General features: G+C 40.1%; 2 protein-coding genes across 6 annotated transcripts in view; one reads left to right on the top strand and one right to left on the bottom strand.

The window, feature by feature from the left end:
- Nucleotides 1-542: 542 nt before the first annotated feature.
- LOC121031201 (protein argonaute 12-like) lies at nucleotides 543-4,857 on the bottom strand. 2 transcript variants are annotated; one of them, XM_040476413.1, is made up of 3 exons: nucleotides 4,383-4,857; nucleotides 1,313-1,411; nucleotides 543-585 (listed from the first exon to the last, which is right to left on the bottom strand). In XM_040476413.1, the coding sequence occupies exons 1-3, from the start codon at nucleotides 4,834-4,836 to the stop codon at nucleotides 569-571; spliced, it is 570 nt and encodes a 189-aa protein (XP_040332347.1). In that variant the 5' UTR covers nucleotides 4,837-4,857; the 3' UTR covers nucleotides 543-568. The 2 variants fall into 2 exon arrangements, with proteins under 2 accessions (XP_040332347.1, XP_040332349.1); XM_040476415.1 differs by lacking the exon at nucleotides 1,313-1,411 and having other exon boundaries at nucleotides 545-585.
- SEC24B (SEC24 homolog B, COPII component) overlaps nucleotides 4,783-22,911 on the top strand; it is a 100,994-nt gene continuing 82,865 nt past the window's right edge. For all 4 annotated transcript variants that reach the window (XM_040476412.1, XM_040476411.1, XM_040476410.1 and 1 more), the window contains exon 1: nucleotides 4,783-4,936. In XM_040476412.1, the coding sequence (XP_040332346.1) occupies nucleotides 4,810-4,936 (127 nt within the window). In that variant the 5' untranslated portion in view covers nucleotides 4,783-4,809. The remainder of the gene's footprint in view (nucleotides 4,937-22,911) is intronic.

Raw genomic sequence — 22,911 nt, 5'->3', positions numbered from 1 at the left:
GGATAAACGGATAGCTACAGAAATTATAGTACTATATATCTGAAATAATAGCCAAATCTTCTAAGTAAGAACTTGACAGAATTTTCTGCATGCAGTTTTGTGCACAAGTTGACTGTATGGTAATTATTTACCTAATAATCCCCATCTTTTTTTTTTTTCTTTTAGGATCTTAGCTGTGTCTTAGATATTTGAGACTTACATGATAATTAAATGACATAAACATAAGCAATCACATAATATAAACGTCAGTGAAACTGTTTCTTCCCATCACAGTATAAGTGGTAGAACTCAATTTAGAATGCCATAATAAAAAGAAAAAATAAAGATTCACAAGGAACAGAAAAAAATAATAGAGCAAGTTTATAGGGAAAAAAATCAAGAAATTCCAATATAAAAAAGTAAGAATAGGGGCGCTTGGGTGGCGCAGTCGGTTAAGCGTCCGACTTCAGCCAGGTCACGATCTCGCGGTCCGTGAGTTCGAGCCCCGCGTCAGGCTCTGGGCTGATGGCTCGGAGCCTGGAGCCTGTTTCCGATTCTGTGTCTCCCTCTCTCTCTGCCCCTCCCCCGTTCATGCTCTGTCTCTCTCTGTCCCAAAAATAAATAAAAACGTTGAAAAAAAAATTAAAAAAAAAAGTAAGAATATATGTAAAAGATCCTGCATAAAATATTTGGGAACAGATTATATCTTATTCATCTGTCCATTGCCAATACCAGCTGTAGAAAGCCAGGGAAGTGCCAGACCCAGTTTAATCTGTACCACATCAATACAAGTGGAGCCAGGTAGGACTACACTGCAGCTGCTAAGTAGTTCCCTTGGTATCATCCAAACAGGGTATTTCTTTCCCCAGTGAACTTGCAAATGTAATAGAAAGATGCCCTTTGGAATCTTGTTACTCAAAGTGCGGGCCTACTAAAAATGCAATAAATGTGTAAATAGATCAGATAAAGAAGGAGAAAGAAGAAACTTGTTTTTCATGTTGGGAGAGAGACACCCAATAGGGAATGCTACTAAAAGAGAAAAGGTATGGGGCACCTGGGTGGCTCAGTTGTTTAAGCGTCTGACCCTCAATCTCTGCTCAGGTCATGATCTCACAGTTTCTGAGATCGAGCCCCGCGTGGGCCTCTGTGCTGACCGCACAGAGCCTGCTTGGGATTCTGTCTCTCTCTCTCCTGCCCTCTGCCCCTCCCTCACTCATGTTTGCACATGCGCTGTCTCTCAAAATAAGTAAAGAAACCTTACAAAAAACACAAGAGAGAAAAAAGGTGTTACACAAAGGTCAGACATGATTTAAGAACTAGAGAAGAAAAAAACCTGTCTGAGGATGGGAAGCCAGGCTACAACAGAGAAAGGACTGCACTAGCATCTTCTGAGATCCACATAGGTCTTTAGTTGTGAAGTCTCCTGCAACTTCTGTTATAGAGAATGTAAGTCCTGAGTTAGGGGTGACAAATAGTGGCACATGTGTCAGAATCTAACACTCAGCAAAAATTTCCCTCCTGTACCTGCAGAAGGGCTTAATTTCTTTTTTTTTTTTTTTAATTTTTTTTCAACGTTCTTTATTTATTTTTGGGACAGAGAGAGACAGAGCATGAACGGGGGAGGGCAGAGAGAGAGGGAGACACAGAATCGGAAACAGGCTCCAGGCTCCGAGCCGTCAGCCCAGAGCCCGACGCGGGGCTCGAACTCACGGACCGCGAGATCGTGACCTGGCTGAAGTCGGACGCTTAACCGACTGCGCCACCCAGGCGCCCCAGAAGGGCTTAATTTCAATTACAGCACTCTCCCACTGAACACAGACTTGGAGGTCAGCATTTGCTTCAACACCGCCTATCGATCAGAATCGACACAGGCACTACCATATTTGGCATTTCTGGCACTGTCATCACACATCTAAAAACGATCACTTTTAATGACTGGCAAAAAAATTGAAGAGACGTCCTGAAGAAAAGGAGCATTACCTCCCAATGTGAAAAAAAACAATGAACCAAGTCACCTTAACTTTGCTATTCAAAAGCGGTGGTTCTCATATTTTCCTATGCGTTCAAAATCACCAGGAGAGTTTGCTGTTGGGGCCCACGTCCAGTGTTCAGTAGGTCTTAGGTGGGACCTGTTAATTTGCATTTCAAACATTTTGAGATCCATCATTCTAAAGAATACTGGAATACATTTTAAATATGCAAAACTGAAAATCCTTTGACAAGCAAAACAGTGTATCATAATTAGCATAGCTTTATGAAGAAAAATGTAAATGAACCCAGCATAGCTTGTAGTGAATGGAGTAAAGATTTTGGAGCTAAATAGACCTTGGTTTGATCTCTGGTTCTGCTATTTACAGGTTCATGACTTTTGCTAATACTGAACTCTAGAACTCTTAGTTTCCTCTGGTAAAATGGGGATAAGAAAAATATCCCGTAGAGTTATTGCATTATTGTGAAGACTAAATGGAAATATATATATATATATCCACATACATACGCATCTCAAGTGACTAGTACAGTGCCTGGCACATGGTAAGCATTCATTCACTCATTCAAGCCTTTATCCTTTTCTTCACCGATAGCTGTCACAGAACTTAAAGCAAGAGAGCAAAATAACACATTTTCATAAAGTTTGTAGGATCTGGAGCACCCGGGTGACTCAGTTGGTTAAGCGTCTGACTCTTAATTTCAGCTCAGGTCATGATTTCAGGGTCATGAGATCAAATTTTGCCTCAGGCTCTGCACTGTCAGTGCAGATTCTCTCTCCCTTTTTCTCTGCTCCTCCCTTGCCCTTACACTCTCTCTCTTTCTAATAAATAAACATTAAAAAAAAAGTTGTAGGATCTGACATGCAAAAGATTCTTATAACCATGCTAGAAAATAGAAAATACTATGGTAAATTAGTGGACAAGAGGAAGCAGCTCAGATGATAAAGATTGTGGGGAAGATTGCTGAAACGTGGTCCCAGTCCTCCTCTTTAGGAGTCTCCCCTAAAACAGATAGGGCTTGCCTTCATTACATATACCTCTGATTAAAGGAAGATACATTCAGGGGCAAAATGCCAATTGCCTAGTGATTTCCTTACCCTCATAATGGTAGCCCTTAATCCAGCGGTTTTTTTTGTTTGTTTGTTTGTTTGTTTTTCAAAGAACTCCTGGGAAGCCTTGGAACCTGTAACCATGTAATCTCCTTGATAAAGCAAAGTGTGATTTTTGCTCATGCAGGGCTTAGGCTTCTGTGGAAAAGCTGGGAATGCTGCGGAAAAGAGCTTGCCACTTCTAGGTGGAGCATGACGTCTCTTTGAAAACCCTAAAACTCAAAAGTACTTATTCAACTACTGCAATCCTATTTGTAGTCCATTTGATGCACTAAAACACCAAATACCATTAATTCATGGGAACAACAAAAGGGAAGCTTTGCATTATTCTAGATCACACTACATGATTTCCATAATTATTCGGTAAATTAGACTTATCACTCCAGAAACATCTTGCTACATCCCATTTCAAATTCAATGTTTCTGAACAATTTCACTTTTAATTGTTATTTATTTTGAGAGAGAGAGAAAGCACGAGTGGGGGAGGGGGAGAGAGAGGGAGGGAGAGAGAGAGAGAGAGAGAGAGAGAGAGAGAGAGAGAGAGAGAGAGAATCCCCAGCAGGCTACCCCAGGGCTAGATCTCAGGAACCTTGAGATCATGACCTGAGCATAAATCAAGAGTCAGAGGCTTAACCCACCGAGGGCTTAACCATCAGGTGCCCTTGAGCAATTTCATTTCTAATAAAGATGGTAGCACACTAAGGGTTCTAAGATGGAAAAACGACTTGGGTAATAAAGTCCAAGATTTGCTTGCCAGTTAGCCTGCTGGCATAGGCCAGGGATTCAAAGATTTCAAGGTATATAATGCAGGCGGAGTTTCTGCTTTGGATGCTATAGCTTCTCATCTAAACATCAACAGAATGATGCAACTCTTGGCAAAAATGAGGAAGATAAAAGTTTGTCTTCCAGTTTCTCTTGCTCTATTTCCTCCTTCCCCTTCCCTAGATTTAAGTTAGTGGGAAAAGTTTAGAATAACGCACTTATTTCGATCCTTGTGTTTATCAAAGAGAAATGTTTCCTCTTCCTTTGCTGAGGATTACACTTTCCTACAGACAGGTAGACATTCCTACCCTGAATGCCGTATTTCCTTTAGAATTAACATTGAGAGGGAAAATTTCAAGATGAAAAACCAAAAGTGAATCCAGGGTTCCAGTTCAGGACGAAGGGTGGGTGGGGTCAGGCCAGTGCGGCGTGGCCCTGAGCTCCGGATGTCACTCCGAGGCTAGGGTGCGGCGCGCATCCCCCTCCCAACCCCGCGGGGCCAGGCTCGCCGCGCGCGCAGCCTCCGCACAGATGGGAGTCCTACCGGGGCCCATCCCTTCCCTCTCAAAGCGACCGGGGCTCCGCCGGTGCCGGAGCAGTTTAGTCGCCAGGCTGGCAGGGAGGCCGCGGCCCCGGACCCCGCCTCGAGCCTGAGCTTGCCGGGCTTCGACCTGCAGGGGGCGTTGCGTCGGCGGCCCAAGGCCTCGGTGCGGGGAGCCACCCGAGTCGGGAGCCCCGCACTCAGGGTTTGGGGCGCGCAGCACGGCGCGACGAGGCGGGCCAGGGGCCCGGCACCTGCGTCCGCAGAGCGGGTCTCCCCGGCGGAGTGCCGACACCCGGCCGCGGTCCCGGGCGACTCCCTCGGTGACGCCAGGCGCGTTCCTTCCTCTTCCTTTCGCCTCTCCGGCCCCGCCTTCCCTTCCCTCCGCCCACCTCCCTGAAGCGGAGCCGCCGCCGCCAGCAGCGCCGTCATGTCGGCCCCCGCCGAATCCCCTCATCCGGCCGCCAGCGCCCGAATCCCGCCCAAGCTTGGAGGAGCCGCAGCCTCAGGAGCCTCCGCGCCCGCCGGCCCGGGCCCGGCGCCGCACCAGCAGAACGGTGAGGCGGGCGGCCCCTGCGGAGCGCGGGGCCTAGCGCCGGCGGGGCAGCCTGGGCGGCTACTCGGGGCGGGCTGGACCGGGCCGGGCCGTGGGGGGCGTCGGGGCGGGGGCAGAGGCGGGTTGAGGCGCGGAGCCGAGGCCGCGGGCGGAGGCCGCGTGGGGGGCGGACTTTGGGGGGGGGGGGCGGCGTGGTACGGGGGGGGGAGGGGCCCCCCGGCGCGGGGGCGGGGGCCGACCTGGGAAAACTGGGGCCGGGGCTGTTTACGTAATGTGACCCTAGGCCGGAAAGCGGCCGGGGTTAGTGGGGACGGTGGAAAAGGAGGGGCCCAGGTGCAGTTTAAAAACCCTCATATCCAGCCTGAGCGCAGGCGAGTTGCCCGGAGCGACCCTTTCTCCGGCGAAAAGCCGAGGCCGCCGAGTGCGTGGTCTGGAGAAAACTGGTGTAGCCATGGAACTGCATGGATTGTGCCCTTCCCGAGTCAGGAAGATTGCTTTGATTTCTGCGGCCCAGCGAGCCCGCTGCCTTGTAGGGAACTTAAGTTAGCGCGCAAGTTTGTAGACAAAAGGGTGTAAATATGCAACATAAGAGTAACCGTAACCCTGACCCAATTCGGCCTCAGGATCTGTCATTGCCGCAGCGGCTGCTGCTCTAGCGTTTGGAGTTTGCTTGTCGCGTTGTAAAGGGAGCAGGTGTCAAACGGATTTAAACGAATACCTTTAGATCTGGGTGGCTTTTTTCCCTCAGCTTCACTTTCAGAAATAAAAAAGCGTGCCAGAGTTGGCCCTGCTTTGAGGAAAGAAAGGCCTTCGTACAGGCGGCAGCCTGTGCAACTTGAAAGCCGCTTTCATGCTAAGGTCGTAGGCTTTTAGTATGCAGGAGATTCAAGTGAAAAATAATCATTTCTGGGATATTCATTACCTAATCTTGAGATTTGAATGTTTGTGGATGGAGCCACGGTAGGAGGAACTCATGTTATAGACTTGATAGTATTTTAGATGAGAACTCTTGGAAGTAATGGAATACTTCAGAAAAAGTGCCCTGTGTTCATAAGAGAACAAAACTACACTAGTACACTGTACTAATACACTAGTACAAACGACTTTTGGATGGACCTGTTTTGTACAATTTGTTAATGAAAATTCATTGGGTTATGTCAGTTCAGCCAATATCTAGTTTTTACAGCTTATGCTTTTCTAACATGAAGATTACCGTGTATCCTGACAATCAGTGGTTGATGTCTTAGGCTTAGTATCCTTTGGCTCAACCATACTTGGCAATATTATATGCTTCCAATGGTCATTGTTTGCTGTCGTGGGTTTGAATGTGAACATTGTTGTAGGTTTTGTGTTCCTGTCCTGAACGTACATAAAGATATTTGTGAGCAGTTCTTTTCTTGTGAACTTAATGTAAATTGTTGTTTTTGTTTTGTTTTTGAACAGTTTTGTGTGTGAAGGAACTAGCACATGGTCATTTAAGAAGAGATCCCAAGTCTTTTAGAATATTGTAAACCCATGTTTAACAGTGATGCAAGGATTGCCTTTTCTTGATTCTGTGTAACATCATTACTGTGTTAGTGAATGATTTTTAAAGTGGGAGATATTGATCTTAGCCTTATAAGCTTTGTGAATGCTCAAGAAATGCCAGAACATCAATTGTAATGAGTGTAGTAAATCTGTAAGATCGTTAGAAGCCAGATACGGATGATGCTTTGTTTCTACCATTTAGCATAATTCATTAAAGCATTTGTGGAATGTTTAATACTTGGGTACTCAAGATTAGCCTAGTGGAAAGTGAATCACTGCCTTTGTCCTAAATTCACCTGTATTTTGGTGACATTCGACTTGGTGGTGACCTTGAGGGATTTGACAGGTATCGATAGGAAGGCAAGACTGTCTTGAGTCAGAGGTTACAGCATGGACAAAAGTCTTAAATTGTGGAAGTGCACGGCATGTTTAGAAGAGAAGCTGTCAAGAGACAAGAAGTGTGCTGGGTAATAGGCAGAACCCAAAGCATTGAAGCTGAAAAGGATACTTAAAAAGGGGTCAGGTTGCAGAAAGGCCTTGAGTATCATTGCCAAAGAATTTGGAAATTAAGATAAAAAACTAGGCTAAGAGGAAATGGTAATAGTTCTCATCACAAGAAAAGAAAATCTGTAACTATGTATGGTGACAGATGTTAACCACTTATTGTAGTGATCATTTTGCAGTTTATACAAATACTGAATCATTCTGTTAGTCTACCGGAAACTAATAGAGCATGTGTCCATTATACTTCAAAAAAATAAAGTAAAATAAAAAACTACAGTCAATTTTTTGTTGTTTTGGTGGAAGGAAGTAGCTTAAGTAGAGAAGTAGCAACATCAAATCTGTTTTTGTCTTTTTTTTGCTAATCTTAGAAAAAAAACAATTTTTGCTACATTGTTTTGGCATTTGTAGGTAAAGATTAAGCAATCCTTTGGGGTTTTGGTTCATTCTTTAGCCCTGCATGAAATAGTTTTCCTTTTAATTTGTCTGTATGGAATTCCAGGCATGATGAAAAAGAAACATGTCAGAAGTCTGAGGATAGAACATTACAGGAGACAGAATTGTTAAACTGGAATGGTATCTATAGATCACTTATTTAGTGGTCATCCAACCTTTTTAAAAAACATATTTATTGCTCTGAAGGAAATAGTGGATAGACCACTGATGGAAAAATCAGACAAAAGCAGAGCCGTTAGGATTAAAATAGAGGTGGATATTGAGATGTTTTTGGAGTGCAGCCTGAACAACACCTAGTCCACTTCCCTAGTTGTACAGAGGAAATTGAGATCTGGAAGGGTTAAGTGGGTATGTTTTTCACCAATTCCTGTGTAAACTTGGTGAGGGTAGCAGTTTTGTCTCCCTCATCACTGCTGTATATATTCAGGCCCTGGAACAAATAATGGGTATTCAGTAAACATTAGTTAAATCAACTCCAATTCAGTCTTCCTAATTCCAAGTCCAGTTCTCTTTCTATTAAGAGACTGTAAAAAGTTTCTTTTTCAGAGCCTTTTTTTTTTTTTTTTTTTGGAAAGGGTAGGAAATAGGCAGAAAACTGAGTCTGTATCACTTTTACTTTCTGGGTTTAACTGTTCACATGCTCTTTCCCACTTAACTTGAATATAATAGTTCGACTTGAGCTTGTGACATACTTGTCTTACACTTCCTTTTGTGGACTTGGATTTCTGTACTTCAGTTTTTCACTGATCAGCATATAGGCTTTTAGAATTATTTGTATTTCCATATGAGGTGTTAGTTGAATATTTTTCAACTTTTACTCTGCCTTTTCAGAGTCTTTCCAAAGTCTAGTTCTCAAAACCTGAAAGACTGGGTGAAATAATAATCCTGGCAATAATGATGGGATAACTCCAAAATTTCTCCCAACTGACCTACATTGAAAGGGGTAATTCAAAAGTTTTTTTTGAGGGCAGGCACCCAGATTTAAGAGTAAACCACTGCTGTTTAGTTCTACTTTGGGGAAGCAAATGGTGCTCATTTTCAAATGAAAATGTGTTTTCTTTCTTCCATATGCCTTTATTAGGAATGATACTGCTGGCAGTTTTATCATTTCAATTGCTAATAGTGTGAGAAAGAGGAGATAGTAATGGGAATTATTGGACTCCATAATGGCATAAGCATACCGTTGACTCAGCAGTACTATCTGGTCAGTTATAGGAAACCCTTCAACTTTGAGAGCACATGCAAAATTTAAAATGATATAAAGCTCCCTAGTGTGTCTGAAGAAGGTTCTTTTTGATCAGAGCAGCATCTGTGTCTCAGGTTTCTACTCTTTATAGCTCAGCAGAAACATCAGGTCCTCTGGTAAAGATACTGGTATGGCACAATGTAACCATCTGGATACATAATTTCTTTCTAAACTGATTAATAGATAAGGATCTTAAAAATTATTCCTTACATAAACAGGTGTCTTTTATGTGGGTTTAAATTTTATTTTTCGTTGCTGTATGTATTGCATTAGTTATTTGCAGTGTCTTTTCATTCCCACTGCAGTCCCTCCCCTCAGGTTTCTAAGATTATATCTGTAATGATTTTTGTAAACCACATTCATTGCCACTGATTATAGCATTTGAGCTAACTTCATCTTTCTAATTATCTGTAAACCCTGAAGTATTAGATCCTTAAAAACATTGAAATAGAACAGATTTTTGAGCCAGTCTTCAGTGGACTTTCCTAGAAATGAGACCCTCATCTTAGCAATGCATGTCAGAGCAGATCATGTTATATTCAGCCCTGGGAAAGCCACTCTTTCCAGTAGGCTAAGCATACTCAGAATTGCAGAAGGTGTGGGCTAGTAAAAAGTCGTTGGCTTTGATACAGCTCAGGGTTTTGTAGAGATAATTACTTAACATCTCTGAGTTTCAGGGGATAATAATACCTTTCTTCTAGAGTTGTAGAGAGAGTTTTATTAAATGAGTTACTATTTTTAAAGTACCTGGTGCTTAGCAAAATGAGATATTTAGCAAATGAGAGTGCCCTTCATTCCGTTTCCTTCAGAACACCAGGATATAAATTCTTTGGATGGCAGAGACTGTATGAGTTTTCCTCATCATATTCTGCAGTAGGCACTCAACTGAGTAAGTGAACTTGGCTTCATATTCATTATTATTTTTGAAGACTGACCCCTGAAAGGATCTGTGTATGGCCAGCTCTCTCTTAAGGCTCAATCTCTGTTTCAGTCTTTTTATTATTTTCTTACACTGCTCAGCCAGGCCTTCTCTCCTCCGACAGATCTACTCTTGAAAGGTTTCCTTGAATAGGCCATCTACCTCAGCTAGCTGGCTGCAGGAAGGTGGATTTAATTGGTGCTGAAAGCTGCTTGTGATAGGAACTGGGGAAAAGCAAGAGGAAATAGGGAGGCTAGAGGGAGTAGTAAAATGCTTTGCCTAGCCAAGCGAATGGCCAAGTCTTAACTTGCTTGTTTTTCTCAGTATTTCTGAGAAACAGGTATTGTGAAATGAGCTTTGGAACCTGCAATGCCTAGCTTCTTCACTATTTATCAACTGTTTGAATCTGTATACATTAGTGACCTTCCATATCCCCATTTGTCTGTAAAATGACAATAGTGACACTTCACAGGATTGTTGTGAGAATTATATAAGATGATGTAGAGAAAAGTAATGTGCCTGGCATAGAGTAGGTTCTCAACTGGTATTGGTTTTCTTTTGGTCCCTTTACTCTTAGTACTCATTATTGTGGCAGCCAAAGAGGGGAACTGATGTACTTAATGCAGTAAGATTTCATCCAAATGGTTACATAGGCCATGTCTGTGTAGACTGTCAGCCGGCAGTGACTGGGTCAGTTACTTTTGTAGCTATTAGCCTTCCATTAGAAAAGAGTAAACCAGGGTATGCAGATGTGATTGGAATTACTCATTTTCTAAATCACTGGGGTTTCTAATTGCAGATTTCTGTAGGGGTGTGTGTGTCTTTATGTTTTTTATGTTTCTAAAAAATTTTTATTTTAGCAACATTATTGATACTCTATTGTCAGGAATCATATATTCAAAATATTTAACAATCAGTGCTACATACACTGACGATGGAATGGATACTAGCCTTGATGCTAGAGCAGGATGGTGTTCATGAGGTCTTGAAGGTCTGGGGCAAGGAAACAGCATTGTGGGATACAACAGGGAAGCAGGGTTGGGGCTGTGTGACTATTTACCAACTGGTTCAGAAGTACTATAATATTTTAATAAGAATGGTTAAAATGCATGAGTGGCTGAATATTGACCTATTTCTTGGTAGTTTGGTGATGGATAAATGATGTTCTTGTATCCTTATATCTGATTGTGCCCCTCACGTTAGTATGAATGTATCTTTATCAGATAGAGGAGCTTATATTTTGCTGACCTTGATATCGTTTATAAGATAATGAAAAACTTGAATCTGACTTCTAAAATATATTGAAATTTGATTCAGGAAAAGACTAATGAAACAAAGACTCGATATTTAAAACGTTACTTTTTTGGCAAGGAAGAGGATGAGAAAACTCATTTATTTAAAGAGAGCTTATGATTAATTTTTTTTGTATAGTGACTAGACATCCGTAAAATATTTACCTTGTAAATTTGGATTCTTGTGTCTGGTTTGCTTACAGCAAGAATAGAATCAATTTTCCTTTGGTGGGAATCTAGTGTCTGGAAGGAGATTATGTCCCTGAGGCAGATGTATCATTTGGATAGATCTTGTGATAATTTAGTCTTGCCAAGAAGGACGTAGATGCTTATGGAAAACCAGAGGCCAGGAGAGCCTGGCTGGCCCAGTTGGTGAAACATGAGACTCTTGATCTCAGGGTTGTAAATTTGCACCCCAGGTTTGGTGTAGAGATTACTTAAAAATAAAATCTTTAAAATTTTATTTATCTTGTGATGATGTAGTCTTGCCAAGGAGAGCATAGATGCTTATAGAAAATCAAAGACTAGGGCGCCTGGCTGGCTCAGTTGGTGGATCATAAGACTCTTGATCTCAGGGTTGTGAGTTCGAGCCCCAGGTTTGGTGTAGAGATTATTTAAAAATAAAACCTTTAAAAGAGAAAACCAGAGACTGTATATAACGTATATGATGATATCAGTCAGGTTGACCAGCTGAGCAGCTCCATTAAAAGGTATATAGACTGGGGCGCCTGGGTGGCTCAGGCAGTTAAGTGTCCAACTCTTGGTTTTGGCTCTTGGTCATGATCTCACAGTTTGTGAGTTTGAGTCCTGCATCATGCTCTGCACTGACAGTGCAGAACCTGCTTGGGATTCTCTCTCTCTCTCTCTCTCTCTCTCTCTCTCTCTGTGCCCATCCTCTGCTCACATTCTCTCAAAATAAATAAGAAACTAAAATTTACAAAAGGTATATAGACTATTTCTTAAAAATCTTTTGTTTACTTTTCAGGTCAGATTGGTACCAGTGAGTAGATAATGTGTTAGAATATATGTTCTTCTTTTATGCAGACATACCTCACTTGAGGCTAAGAATGTAGAAACTTTTCAGAGATTGTATGTAACCTGAACTTCCCTGTTTTCAGTGATTTATTTGTTCATGCTCTTTTTGTGAGTCACTGTGTTAGGTTATTTGGTGGATGTAGTAAAATTATTTTATTTCATTGGTTCTAAGACACTTTTGTTTCACATTTTTATCTCTGAATTTGGGGGCCATCTTAGAATTGGTGAAATTTTAAAATTTGTTTTACTGAAGTGATAGAAGTCATGATATAGTTGCGTGAAAACCTGCCATTAACAGCTGATGCGGTGAGCTGAATAATGGCCCCCTAGTATGTTTCCGTCCTAATTTTTGAAACCTTTGCAGCTGTGATTAAGAGTTGGGGATATAGTCGGGGCGCCTGGGTGGCGCAGTCGGTTAAGCGTCCGACTTCAGCCAGGTCACGATCTTTCGGTCCGTGAGTTCGAGCCCCGCGTCGGGCTCTGGGCTGATGGCTCAGAGCCTGGAGCCTGTTTCCGATTCTGTGTCTCCCTCTCTCTGACCCTCCCCCGTTCATGCTCTGTCTCTCTCTGTCCCAAAAATAAATAAACGTTGAAAAAAAAAATTTTTTTTAATAAAAAAAATAAAATAAATAAAAAAAAATAAAAAAAAAGAGTTGGGGATATTATCTTGGATCTGAGTGGGCCTGATATAATCACAACATCTGATTAGAGGGGACCTGGAGGAGTCAGCATCTAGAGGGGGGAGTAGTGTGCTTTGAAGATGGAAGAAAGGGCCATAAGCCAAGGAATGCAGGTGACCACTAGAAGCTGAAAAAGGCAAGGAAATGGATTCCCTTCTTGGAGCCTCAGAAGGAACCATGTCTGCCCATGATCCTTTGACCTTAGCCCAGTGAACTGATTTTGGACTTCTGACCTCTAGAACTGTAAAATAATAAATTTGTGGTGTTTTAAGCCAGTTTGTGGTAATTCATTACAATAGCAGTAGAAGCTAATGCACCTGGTGAGTGTAAAAAGCAGCAGTATCAAAACACCTTAGATGTAGTTAAATACTGTATATTATTACCTTCCTTTCGTTTCAAAGGCTGTTCTTCCATTTGAACTAATATAGTTATATTATCTATAATATAGATCTATATATAATATAGATCAAAAAACTTAGATACATGCATTTGTTCTTGTACTAGAGTATAATTTGCTTTATGTAGCGAAAGCTCTTAAAGTTTTGTGTTCTTTCTCTTACGTAGTCCTTCTTGATACATTGTGATGAGAGAAATGTCTGATACAGAAGTGTTTGATGATTATTTACTAGGCTTAATTTTTTCCCCAAAATGTAGGAATGATTTCCATGAGCCAGGCATTATGCTAAGCTTTAGGAATATGATAGAGCTGGGACCCAACTAGACTCAAATTTTTCACTTAGAGAGTTTACAGTTAGACAATTACAGTACCATGTGAAAAGTACTGTCATTGTGGTCCAAGATGCTGTAGATGCACCATTAAGTAGGCATTCACTTGCAGGGTTAGCAGATGTTTTCTGGAGGAAGAGTTGAACTGAGATCCGAAGAATTAGAGTTGGTCAGATGAAGGGGTAAGAGAGGATTTTTGATGGTTCCAGGTGGAGAGAAGAGCCTGTGTGAAGGGTCAGAGATGAGAAAGCATGGCTTGAGAAAAATTTAGTATGGTCAACGTGTGTATGGATCAGTGATTCTTGGCCTTTTCATACTCATGGCTACCTTAGTGCTAAAGTTTTAGTTGGTGGCATTCTTGAAGAAATTAAACTTTGGACACTTCTAATTAAAAAAAAAGCAGGGGCGGGGTGCCTGGGTGGCGCAGTCGGTTAAGCGTCCGACTTCAGCCAGGTCAAGATCTCGCGGTCCGTGAGTTCGAGCCCCGCGTCAGGCTCTGGGCTGATGGCTCGGAGCCTGGAGCCTGTTTCCGATTCTCTGTCTCCCTCTCTCTCTGCCCCTCCCCCATTCATGCTCTGTCTCTCTCTGTCCCAAAAATAAATAAATGTTGAAAAAAAAAATTTTATAAAAAAAAGCAGGGGCATCTAGGTTGGTTAAGTGTCGGACTTCGGCTCAGGTAATGATCTCACAGTTTGTAAGTTTGAGCCCTGTTTGGGGATCTGTGCTGACAGCTCAGAGCCCCCAGCTTCCTTTGGATTCTTTGTCTCCCTTTCTCTCTGACCCTCCCCCACTCTCACTGTCTCTCTCTCTCTCTCTTAGAAATAAACATTAAAAAATTTTTATTAGAAAAAAGCAAATTTCAGAAAAAATCACATATTTATTTGATCCCCTTTACAAGGAAGGCAGCGTACCTATATTCTGCCCTAACCAACCTCTTCGATGGCCTTTTGAAGCAAAGCTCTGGCACAGTCTTTCCTTATGTTGTGCTCTGGCTTTGCTCTCTACCAGGTCATCATTCTGTATCACTTCAACATAATGATAGGCACCTTTAGTGTAGCAAAATTTCATTTTCTTTATTGACCAGACCTCAGTAGACCCATGTGAATGCTTTGAATATAGCGGTGTATTAAGGCACACCTGCTGAAAATCACAGTGAGAAGGAGTGGTGAGTGATAAAGTAGAAGTGAGCAGCAGTCAGGTCGTGCAGGGCCTTTGCATTCATTTTCTCTTTGCTGCTGCAACAAATTACCACAAATTGGCAGCATAATAACATGAATTCATCATCTGTAGGTTAAAAGTCTAACAAGGCTAAAATCAAGATCAGTAGGGCTGAATTCCCTCCTAGAGACTGTGGGAGAGAATCCATTTATTTGCCTTTTCCTGCTTTTAGAGGTGCCCACATTCCTTGGTTCATGGTCCCCTCTGTCTGCCTTCAGAGCTGCCAATATCTGGCTTCATCTCTGAAGAGTCTTCTGTAGTCACTTCTCCCTGCCTCTCCTCTGCCTCCCGCTTGTACTTTTAATTTTAAGGACTCTTGTGATTACACTGAGCTCATCTGGATAATCGAAGCTTTTCTCCCTATTTTAAGGTCAGATGATTAGCAGTCCTAATACAATCTGCAATGTCAGCTCCCTTTTGCCATATACGCTGTCATATTTACATGTTCCAGTGATTAGGTCATGGACATTTGGGGTCAGGGAGAGATTGCTGTGCTTTCCACTGTCTTATAGACCATATTAAAGGATTTGAACTTTTTATTAATGGCAAGAAAAACCATTAGAGGGGGGCCTGGTGGCTCTGTCGGTTAAGCCTCTGACTCTTGATTTCGACTCAGATTTCAGCACAGAGCCTGCTTGGCTTCTTCTCTTTCTGTCCTTCTTCCCCATCTCTTTCAAAATAAATAAACATTTTAAAAGATTAGAAAGCTTTAAACAAAGAAATAACATAATCAGATTTGATTTTTAGGAAAATCACTCTGGTTCTGTATGGTGCAGTCATTTGTCTAAAAATAGTGTCATACAGTCAATTTAGTAAGTCATTTCCAGCACTTTTTCCTTTTGATGTTGTAAAAACTTATTTTGCAGTAATTTTAGATTTGTGGAAGTGATGCAAAGATAGTACAGAATGCAGTGTTCTTCACTCAGCTTCCTCTAAAGTCTTAACATCTTCCAAAACCGTAGTACCTTTATCAAAACTAGAAAATTAACATTGCTGACATACCATATTAGCTAAACTATAGATTTTACTTAGGAGCGCCTGGGTGGCTCAGTCGGTTAAGCATCCGACATCGGCTCAGGTCATGATCTCTCAGTTTGTGGGTTCGAGCCCCACGTTGGGTTCTGTACTGACAGCTCAGAGCCTGGAGCCTGCTTCAAAATCTGTGTCTCCCTCTCTCTGCCCCTCCCTCACGTGTGCTTTGTCCCTCTCTCTCAAAAATATAAACTTTAAAATTTTTTTTGAAAACTATAGATTTTATTTCTATTTTCCCACTGTTTTTTTTTTTTTTTTCCTGTTCCTGAATACAGAACAGTTCAGGATATCATACTGCTTTAAGTATCATGTCTCCTTAGTCTCCTCTGATCTGTGACAGTTTCTTAGCCTTTTTGTTTGTTTTTTAGGACTTTGACAGGACTGGTTAATTATTTTGTAGACAGTTCCTCACTTTGCTGATGCTTTCTCATGATTCAGTGAGGGTGAATTCTTAAGACTGTCAGTTTACTGGGGCACATGGGTGGCTTAGTTAAGCGTCTGACTTCAGCTCACATCATGATCTCATGGTTTGTGAGTTCAAGCCCGTGTCTGACTCTTTGCTGACAACGCAGAGCTTTGGACTCTCTCTCTCTGTCCCTCCTCTGCTCATTCTCTCTCCCTCTCGCTTTCTCTGAAAAGTAAATAAACTTAAAAAAAATAATTTATGACTTTTTAGAAAGAATACCACAGAGGTGAAGTGCCCTTCTTATCACATTGTATTAGGGATCAGATGATATCAACTTGTTTTATTACTGGTCATGTTAACCTTGGGCACTTGATTGAAGGAATGTCTTAGCCCAGTCAAAATGTCATAGACTGTGTGGCTTAAACTGTAGCCATTTATTTTCTCACAGTGTTGGAGTCCAGAAGTCTGAGATTAGAGTGACAGCATAGTTGGGTTCTGGTGAAGACCCTCTTCCTTGCTGTTGTGCTTACATGGCTTTTCTGCATGCATGTGGAGAGAGAGGGATTTCTTCTTCTTACAAGAAAACTAATTCCATCATGAGAGTCCTTCCTACCATTGTGACCTAATCTAAACCTAATTACCTCCCAAAGACCCCATCTTAAGACCATCGAATTGGGGTTAGAGCTTCAACATACGTATTGGGGGGGGGGGGTGTGCATTTAGTCTATAACAGGGGCTGCCAGGTTCCTCCACTGCAAAATTATTTTTTTTTTCCCCTACTCTGTTTGTTAGGAGTTACTTAACTCCAGCCCACATTCAACAGAAAGTAAGTTGAGAATTAAGCTCCACCTCCTACAGTGAGGTATATCAAATAATTTGTGAGCACATGCTGAAGTCATCACAGTAATTCAAATATTCTTCGGGAAATACTTGATTCCTGTTTCTCCTTAAAGTTTGGCCCACTAATTTTAGCATTCCTCAGTGTCTTGCACCTGCAGTGATTTTTACTGTGGGATTCTGATGGTAATTTTCTCTTTTGCTCATTTATTCTACATTTATTATTTGAACTATTTCTGTAAGGAAGACACCCCTTTTCTCCCATTTTAAAATGTATGCAGTCATTTATTTATATCATTATAGACTCATGAATATTTATTCTTTGGATTATAATCTAGAACTATCATTATTTATATTTGTTGCTCGAGTTGTTTTGAGTTTTGGCCACTGGGAACTCTTTCAGGTTGGCTCCAGTGTCCCTTTACCTCCATCCTTTTGTCTTTTGACTGCTTCCTTACTTTCTGACACTACAAGGTACTCTACTCTGCACTTGCCCTATCCCAACACTGGAATCAGTCCTTTGTCCAAGGAGCCCTAGTTCCTTTTGTTGGAGCATGGTTTTTAGAAACCAAGACCTGGGCCCTGGAGGTGCTCATAGCTACTGGGGTGTCACTGCTTATAGGCTTTCTCAGTAGACAGAGTTAGGAGATATTTATGTATATACTTAATTATGTATGTAAACATCTCTATAATTACATCTGTGCCTATTCATCTGTGTATATATTACCTAAGTATCCTTCACGCAGGTTATCATCCATGTAATGCAGTTAGACTGATCTGTCACAGTCTTCATTCTGTCCTAGATTATCTTGACATTCTGGATGTTGTTTTACAATTTGCAGATAGTAAAACTTGCTTTTGTTCTTTGTGGTGTACAGCTCTATGAGTTTTGGCAAATCCGTGCAGTCAAGTATCTACCACCACCGCAGTATCATAGAGAACAGTTCCATTACTATAAAAAATGTCTTCATGTAGTCCCCTGGTAATCATCATCTCTTCCTCCATCAGCCCTGACAACCATTGCTCTGTTCTACGTTTCTGTCATTCTGCTTTTCCAGAATGTCATATAAATAGAGCCATAAAATATGTCTCTTGGGTCTGGTTTCTTTCACTGAGTTACATCCATTTCTGCTGTTGCATGAATCAGTTGTCTGTTCCCTTTTATTGCTGTGTACTTTTCTATGGTATGTGTATACTAGGATTGTTTAACCATCCTCTGTTGTTGAATATCTTGATTGTTTCTAGTTCTTGGTGATTGTGAATAAAGCTGCTGTAAACATTCATATACTAGTTTTTGTGTGAACGCAGGTTTTCTGCTCACATAGGTAAATATGTGGGAGTAGCACTGCTGAGTCGAATGGTAACTACAGTTGACCCTGAACAACTCAGGATTGAACTGCATGAATCCACTTATATGCAGATTTTTTTCTATAAATACAGTAAAGTACTCTTAATGTGACCTCTTCCTTATGATTTTCTTAGTAACACTTTGTTTTCTCTACCTTACTTCATCGTAAGAATACAGTATATAGTACGTATAACATATAAAACATGTGTTAAGCAACTGTTTATGTTATCGGTAAGGCCTCCAGTCAATAGTAGGCTATTAGTAGTTAAGTTTTAGGGAAGTCAAAAGTTATCCTTACTTTCAGCTGCACAGGGAGTTCATGCCCCTAACCTCTGCATTGTTCAAGGGTCAGCTGTATATATTTAACTTTACTAGGACTTGCCAAACTGTTTTCCAAGGTGGCAAAATAGTACTATTTTCTGTTCCCTCCAGCAATGAGTGAGAGTTCCTTTTGCACCACATCTTTCCCAACATTTGATATTTTTATTTTTTTGTTGTTGTTTTAGTCATTACAATGGCTATGTAGTGATATTTCATGGTTTAATTTGCATTTCCCTAATGATTTATGATGAGCAGCTTAATGTTTATTGCCATCCATATATCTTCTTTGGTGATTATTTTCAGACCTTTTACCAGTTTTTTTGGTTGGGTTGTCTGTTTTCTTACCGTTGGATTTGAAGAATTCTTAATAAATTCTGGATATGAGGCTTTTATTAGGCATGTGATTTGTATATATTATCTCCTCATCCATAGCTTTCTTACAGTTCTCTTGGTGCTTTTTGTAGAGTAAAATTTTTAATTTGATGAAGTCTCTTTTCTCAATATTTTCTGTTCCTGATCATGCTTTTTAGTGTCATAGGTTAAGAACTTATTGCTAATCTCATATTTATCTATATATTCTAAATTTTCTCCTAGAAGTTTTCGAATTTTACATTTAGATCTGTGATTCATTTTGACTTAAGTTTTGAGACCTTAGACGTGTTGAGGTTCATTTTTTTTTTTGAGGTTCATTTTTTGAATGTGGACTATGACAGCACCATTTGTTGAAAAGATTATCTTTACTTCATTGAATTGCCTTGACATCTTCGTCACAAATCTGTTGGCTTATGTTTTTGTGGCTCTATTTCTAGATTTTTTATTACGTTCTGTGTATCTGTCCTTTCTCTGGTACCACACCTTCTTCATTATTGTAGCATATAAAGCAACCCTTGAAATTGGGTAATGTGAGTACTCCAAATGTTCTTTTTCAAAGTTTTTGGTTTTTTGGTGTTTTAGTACCTTTGCCTTTCCATAGAAATTTCAGAATCAGCTTGTTGATATTTATTAAAAAACTATTGGTATTTTTATTGGCATTGCATCAAACCTAAAGATAAACACTGAGATAATTTATATCTTAATTGCAAGTCTTCCAGCCCACAAACATGGTATATTAGTCCTTCCATTTATGTAAAGAAATCCTTGATTTCTTTCATCAGTGTTTTGTCATTTTCAGCATATAGATCCTTTACATATTTCACTAGATTTATATTTTAAGTACTTCTTTGTGATATTATAAATAGTATTTATTTGTTTATTTTGAGAGAGAGCATGCACACATACTTGAACAGGGGAGGGGCAGAGAGAGAGGGAGAGAATCCACGCAGACAGCACAGAGCCTGATTCTGCGCCACAAACCAGGATACCATGACCTGAGCCAAAGTCAAGAGTTGGACGTTCAACCGACTGAGCCATTTAGATGCTTGATTTTGTTTTTTATTTTAATTTTAAATCCTATTTATTCATTATTGTTTTGAGGAGTGCATTTGACTCTTACATGTTGACCTTGTATCTTGTGACTTTGATAAACTCACTTATTTTCTTTCTTTTTTAAAGATTCTTCAGATTTTTCTACACAGTCCTGTCATTCTGCAAATATAGTTTTATTCTTTTCCAATCTGTATGCCATTTCTTTGTCTTTTTTTTTTTTTTTTTTTTTGCGTTTTTAAAGTATCTAGTAAATCCTGAACATTGTTGAATAAGGGAATGGCTTTTATTTTTTTACTATGTGTGCATGGTAGTGAAGAATACAGTACTTACTAGAGTTGCTTGGTGCCACTGCTTTACTTTATGCCACAGGGCCAGTATGGTACCCATCATTGCTTCTGTGCCGTTAGTACAAATGTCAACACAGCAAAGAAGGCAAATACCATTTTAGTACCCTTATGAACATAGTTTCTACCTATGGATCCCCCATGAGTCTCCAGTATTACCAGGGTTCTGTGTACTACACTTTGAGAATTGCTGTTCTATATCCTTACTGTACAAGTTTCCCAGGTCTGCTGTAACAAAATCCTACCAACTGGGTGGCTTAAAACAGAAATTTGTTCTCTCCCGGTCCTGGAGACTGGAAGTCTGAAGTTAAGGTGTCGCCAAGGCCATATTCTCTCTGTAGACTCTAGGGGAGAATCTTTTTCTTGCCTCTTCTAACTTTTGTTTGACAGTTGACGTTCCTTGTGGCTGCATCACTCTGCTTTACCTTCTCATTGCCTTTTCTTCAATGTGTATATCTTCTATTTACGTGCATCTTATAAAGTTACATGTGGTTGCATTTAGGACCCACTTAATCTCAAGACCCTTAACTTAATCTTGTCTTTTGTCATAAAATGTAATAGTTATTCTTTTCCCTATAAGATCATTTTCACACATTCTGGGGATTAGGATGTGGATATATCTTTTGGGAGGCCATTGTTCAACCTTATTGTTTACATAAATGTTAGACTGCTACATCTTGTTCCACAGGTTTCTTAAATTTTCCTTTTCTTATGTTTTCTCTGTTTTTAATTACATCATTTTATTTATTTATTACTATTTTGTTTCAACTAAGCTCTACACCCAATGTGGGGCTTGAACTCACAACCCCAAGATCAAGAGTCACGTACGCTGACTGAGCCACCCAGGTGCCTCAAATTTGGATCACTTTATTGACCAGTCTTTAGATTCATTGATTCTTTCTTCCACTATGCTGTTGAGGCTATCTAGTATATTTATTTCAGCTTTATTCTGAATATTTTCATTTTCAAAATAGTTTTCATTTCTCATTTTATATTATCAGTTCAGTTACTGATTTTTTTTTTTCAATTCTTTGAATATATTTTCTTCCTTCTTTTGAACATATTTACAGTAGCTGCTTTAAAACCTTTGTCTGGGGGCGCCTGGGTGGCGCAGTCGGTTAAGCGTCCGACTTCAGCCAGGTCACGATCTCGCGGTCCGTGAGTTCGAGCCCCGCGTCAGGCTCTGGGCTGATGGCTCAGAGCCTGGAGCCTGTTTCCGAATTCTGTGTCTCCCTCTCTCTCTGCCCCTCCCCCGTTCATGCTCTGTCTCTCTCTGTCCCAAAAATAAATAAATGTTAAAAAAAAAAAAAAAAAAAAACCTTTGTCTGCTAAATTCAACTTCTGGGACAACTTTGATTCTGGTCTCTGCTGGGTTTTTTACTGGGCATCTCAATGTTTCTCCTGTGTCTGTCTATACAGTTAGGCTGCTAACTAGGGACTTTGCCCAACTATTGTAACTGATAGGAAACTACTTTCAGAAGAGTAAAATGAATGAACACACAGACTTAACCTACAAATATATTTATTATCATATTGTTTAATATTTTTAAAATATGGAAAACAACCTAAATGGCTATTAATAGAGAAGTGATTAAAATATGGTATATCTATGTTATAATTCTATGTAGTTATATAGATTCTAATTTATAGATTCTATGAATATGTAATGGTATGTTATAATGGTATGTTATAATGTAAATGTATGTTATAATTTTACTTTTGCTTAACTAAATTAGATATATCCTAAAAGAAATTAGTGGGTAGTTATACATCAGAATATTAATAGCAGTTATCTCAGGTAGTAAGATAATGGATGATATTTTGTTTGATAATTTTCTGTACTCCTTTTTGCAATTATTGTATATCACATTTGTAATAAGAAAAATACTCCCAGAGTTATTTTTCAAAATTTTGACTATCTACATATAAAACTAATTTATCCTTTCATCCACAACCTTTGTCTCTCTCCATTTTAGTAGTTGTAAAATACCAGCAGTCTTTTCTTATATGCTACAGAACCATTTTGAATTCACAAAGAAAGATGCACATCTAAATAATCCCAGAAAACCAGTTATTTCTCTGTCTTTTTTTTTTAATTAGTAGCATTAATGAAATTTGGTAGTACCTAAAAATACTTTTGTAATTAATATTTCTACTGATGTCCAATTTAAATGTTTAGGCCTAGGGGCGCCTGGGTGGCTCAGTCGGGTAAGCGTCCGACTTCAGCTCAGGTCATGATCTCACAGTCCGTGAGTTCGAGCCCGTGTTGGGCTCTGTGCTGACAGCTCAGAGCCTGGAGCCTGCTTCAGATTCTGTGTCTCCCTGTCTTTCTGCCCCTCCCCTGCTCATGCTCTGTCTCTGTCTCAAAAATAAATAAAAACATTAAAAAAATAAATATGTAGGCCTAGGTTGAAAGCATTCCATATATGCTGACATTAATTCACCTTTTCTCTTTGTATTTTTCTGTCTTATAGTTGTATTCAGTAGGAGTCTAATGCAATCTGCATATGTAATTTTAAATTGTCTGGAAGTCATATTAAAATAGCTGAAATAAGTACAATCAATTTCAGTTTATCCAGTTATCACAACATATAAAAGGTTGTTACTTTCACATGTGTTCATGTTTAGTATTAAAAAGTTACTGAGAGGGGCACCCTGAGTGG

This window comes from Herpailurus yagouaroundi, unplaced genomic scaffold (genome assembly GCF_014898765.1).
Source record: "Herpailurus yagouaroundi ecotype Mexico unplaced genomic scaffold, PumYag 28, whole genome shotgun sequence".
In the NCBI taxonomy this organism is placed as follows: Eukaryota; Metazoa; Chordata; class Mammalia; order Carnivora; family Felidae; genus Herpailurus; species Herpailurus yagouaroundi.
Note: the sequence above shows the minus strand (reverse complement) of the source record. Positions and strands in the feature narration are given on the sequence as shown.

Bases quoted from the DNA above. Each gene is read 5' to 3' on its own strand.
- LOC121031201 (XM_040476413.1), bottom strand. From the start codon at position 4,836: ATGAGGGGATTCGGCGGGGGCCGACATGACGGCGCTGCTGGCGGCGGC. The intron at 1,412-4,382 runs GTAGGACTCCCA...TCTCTATAACAG, and splicing joins GAGGGAAGGGATGGGCCCCG to AAGTTGCAGGAGACTTCACA.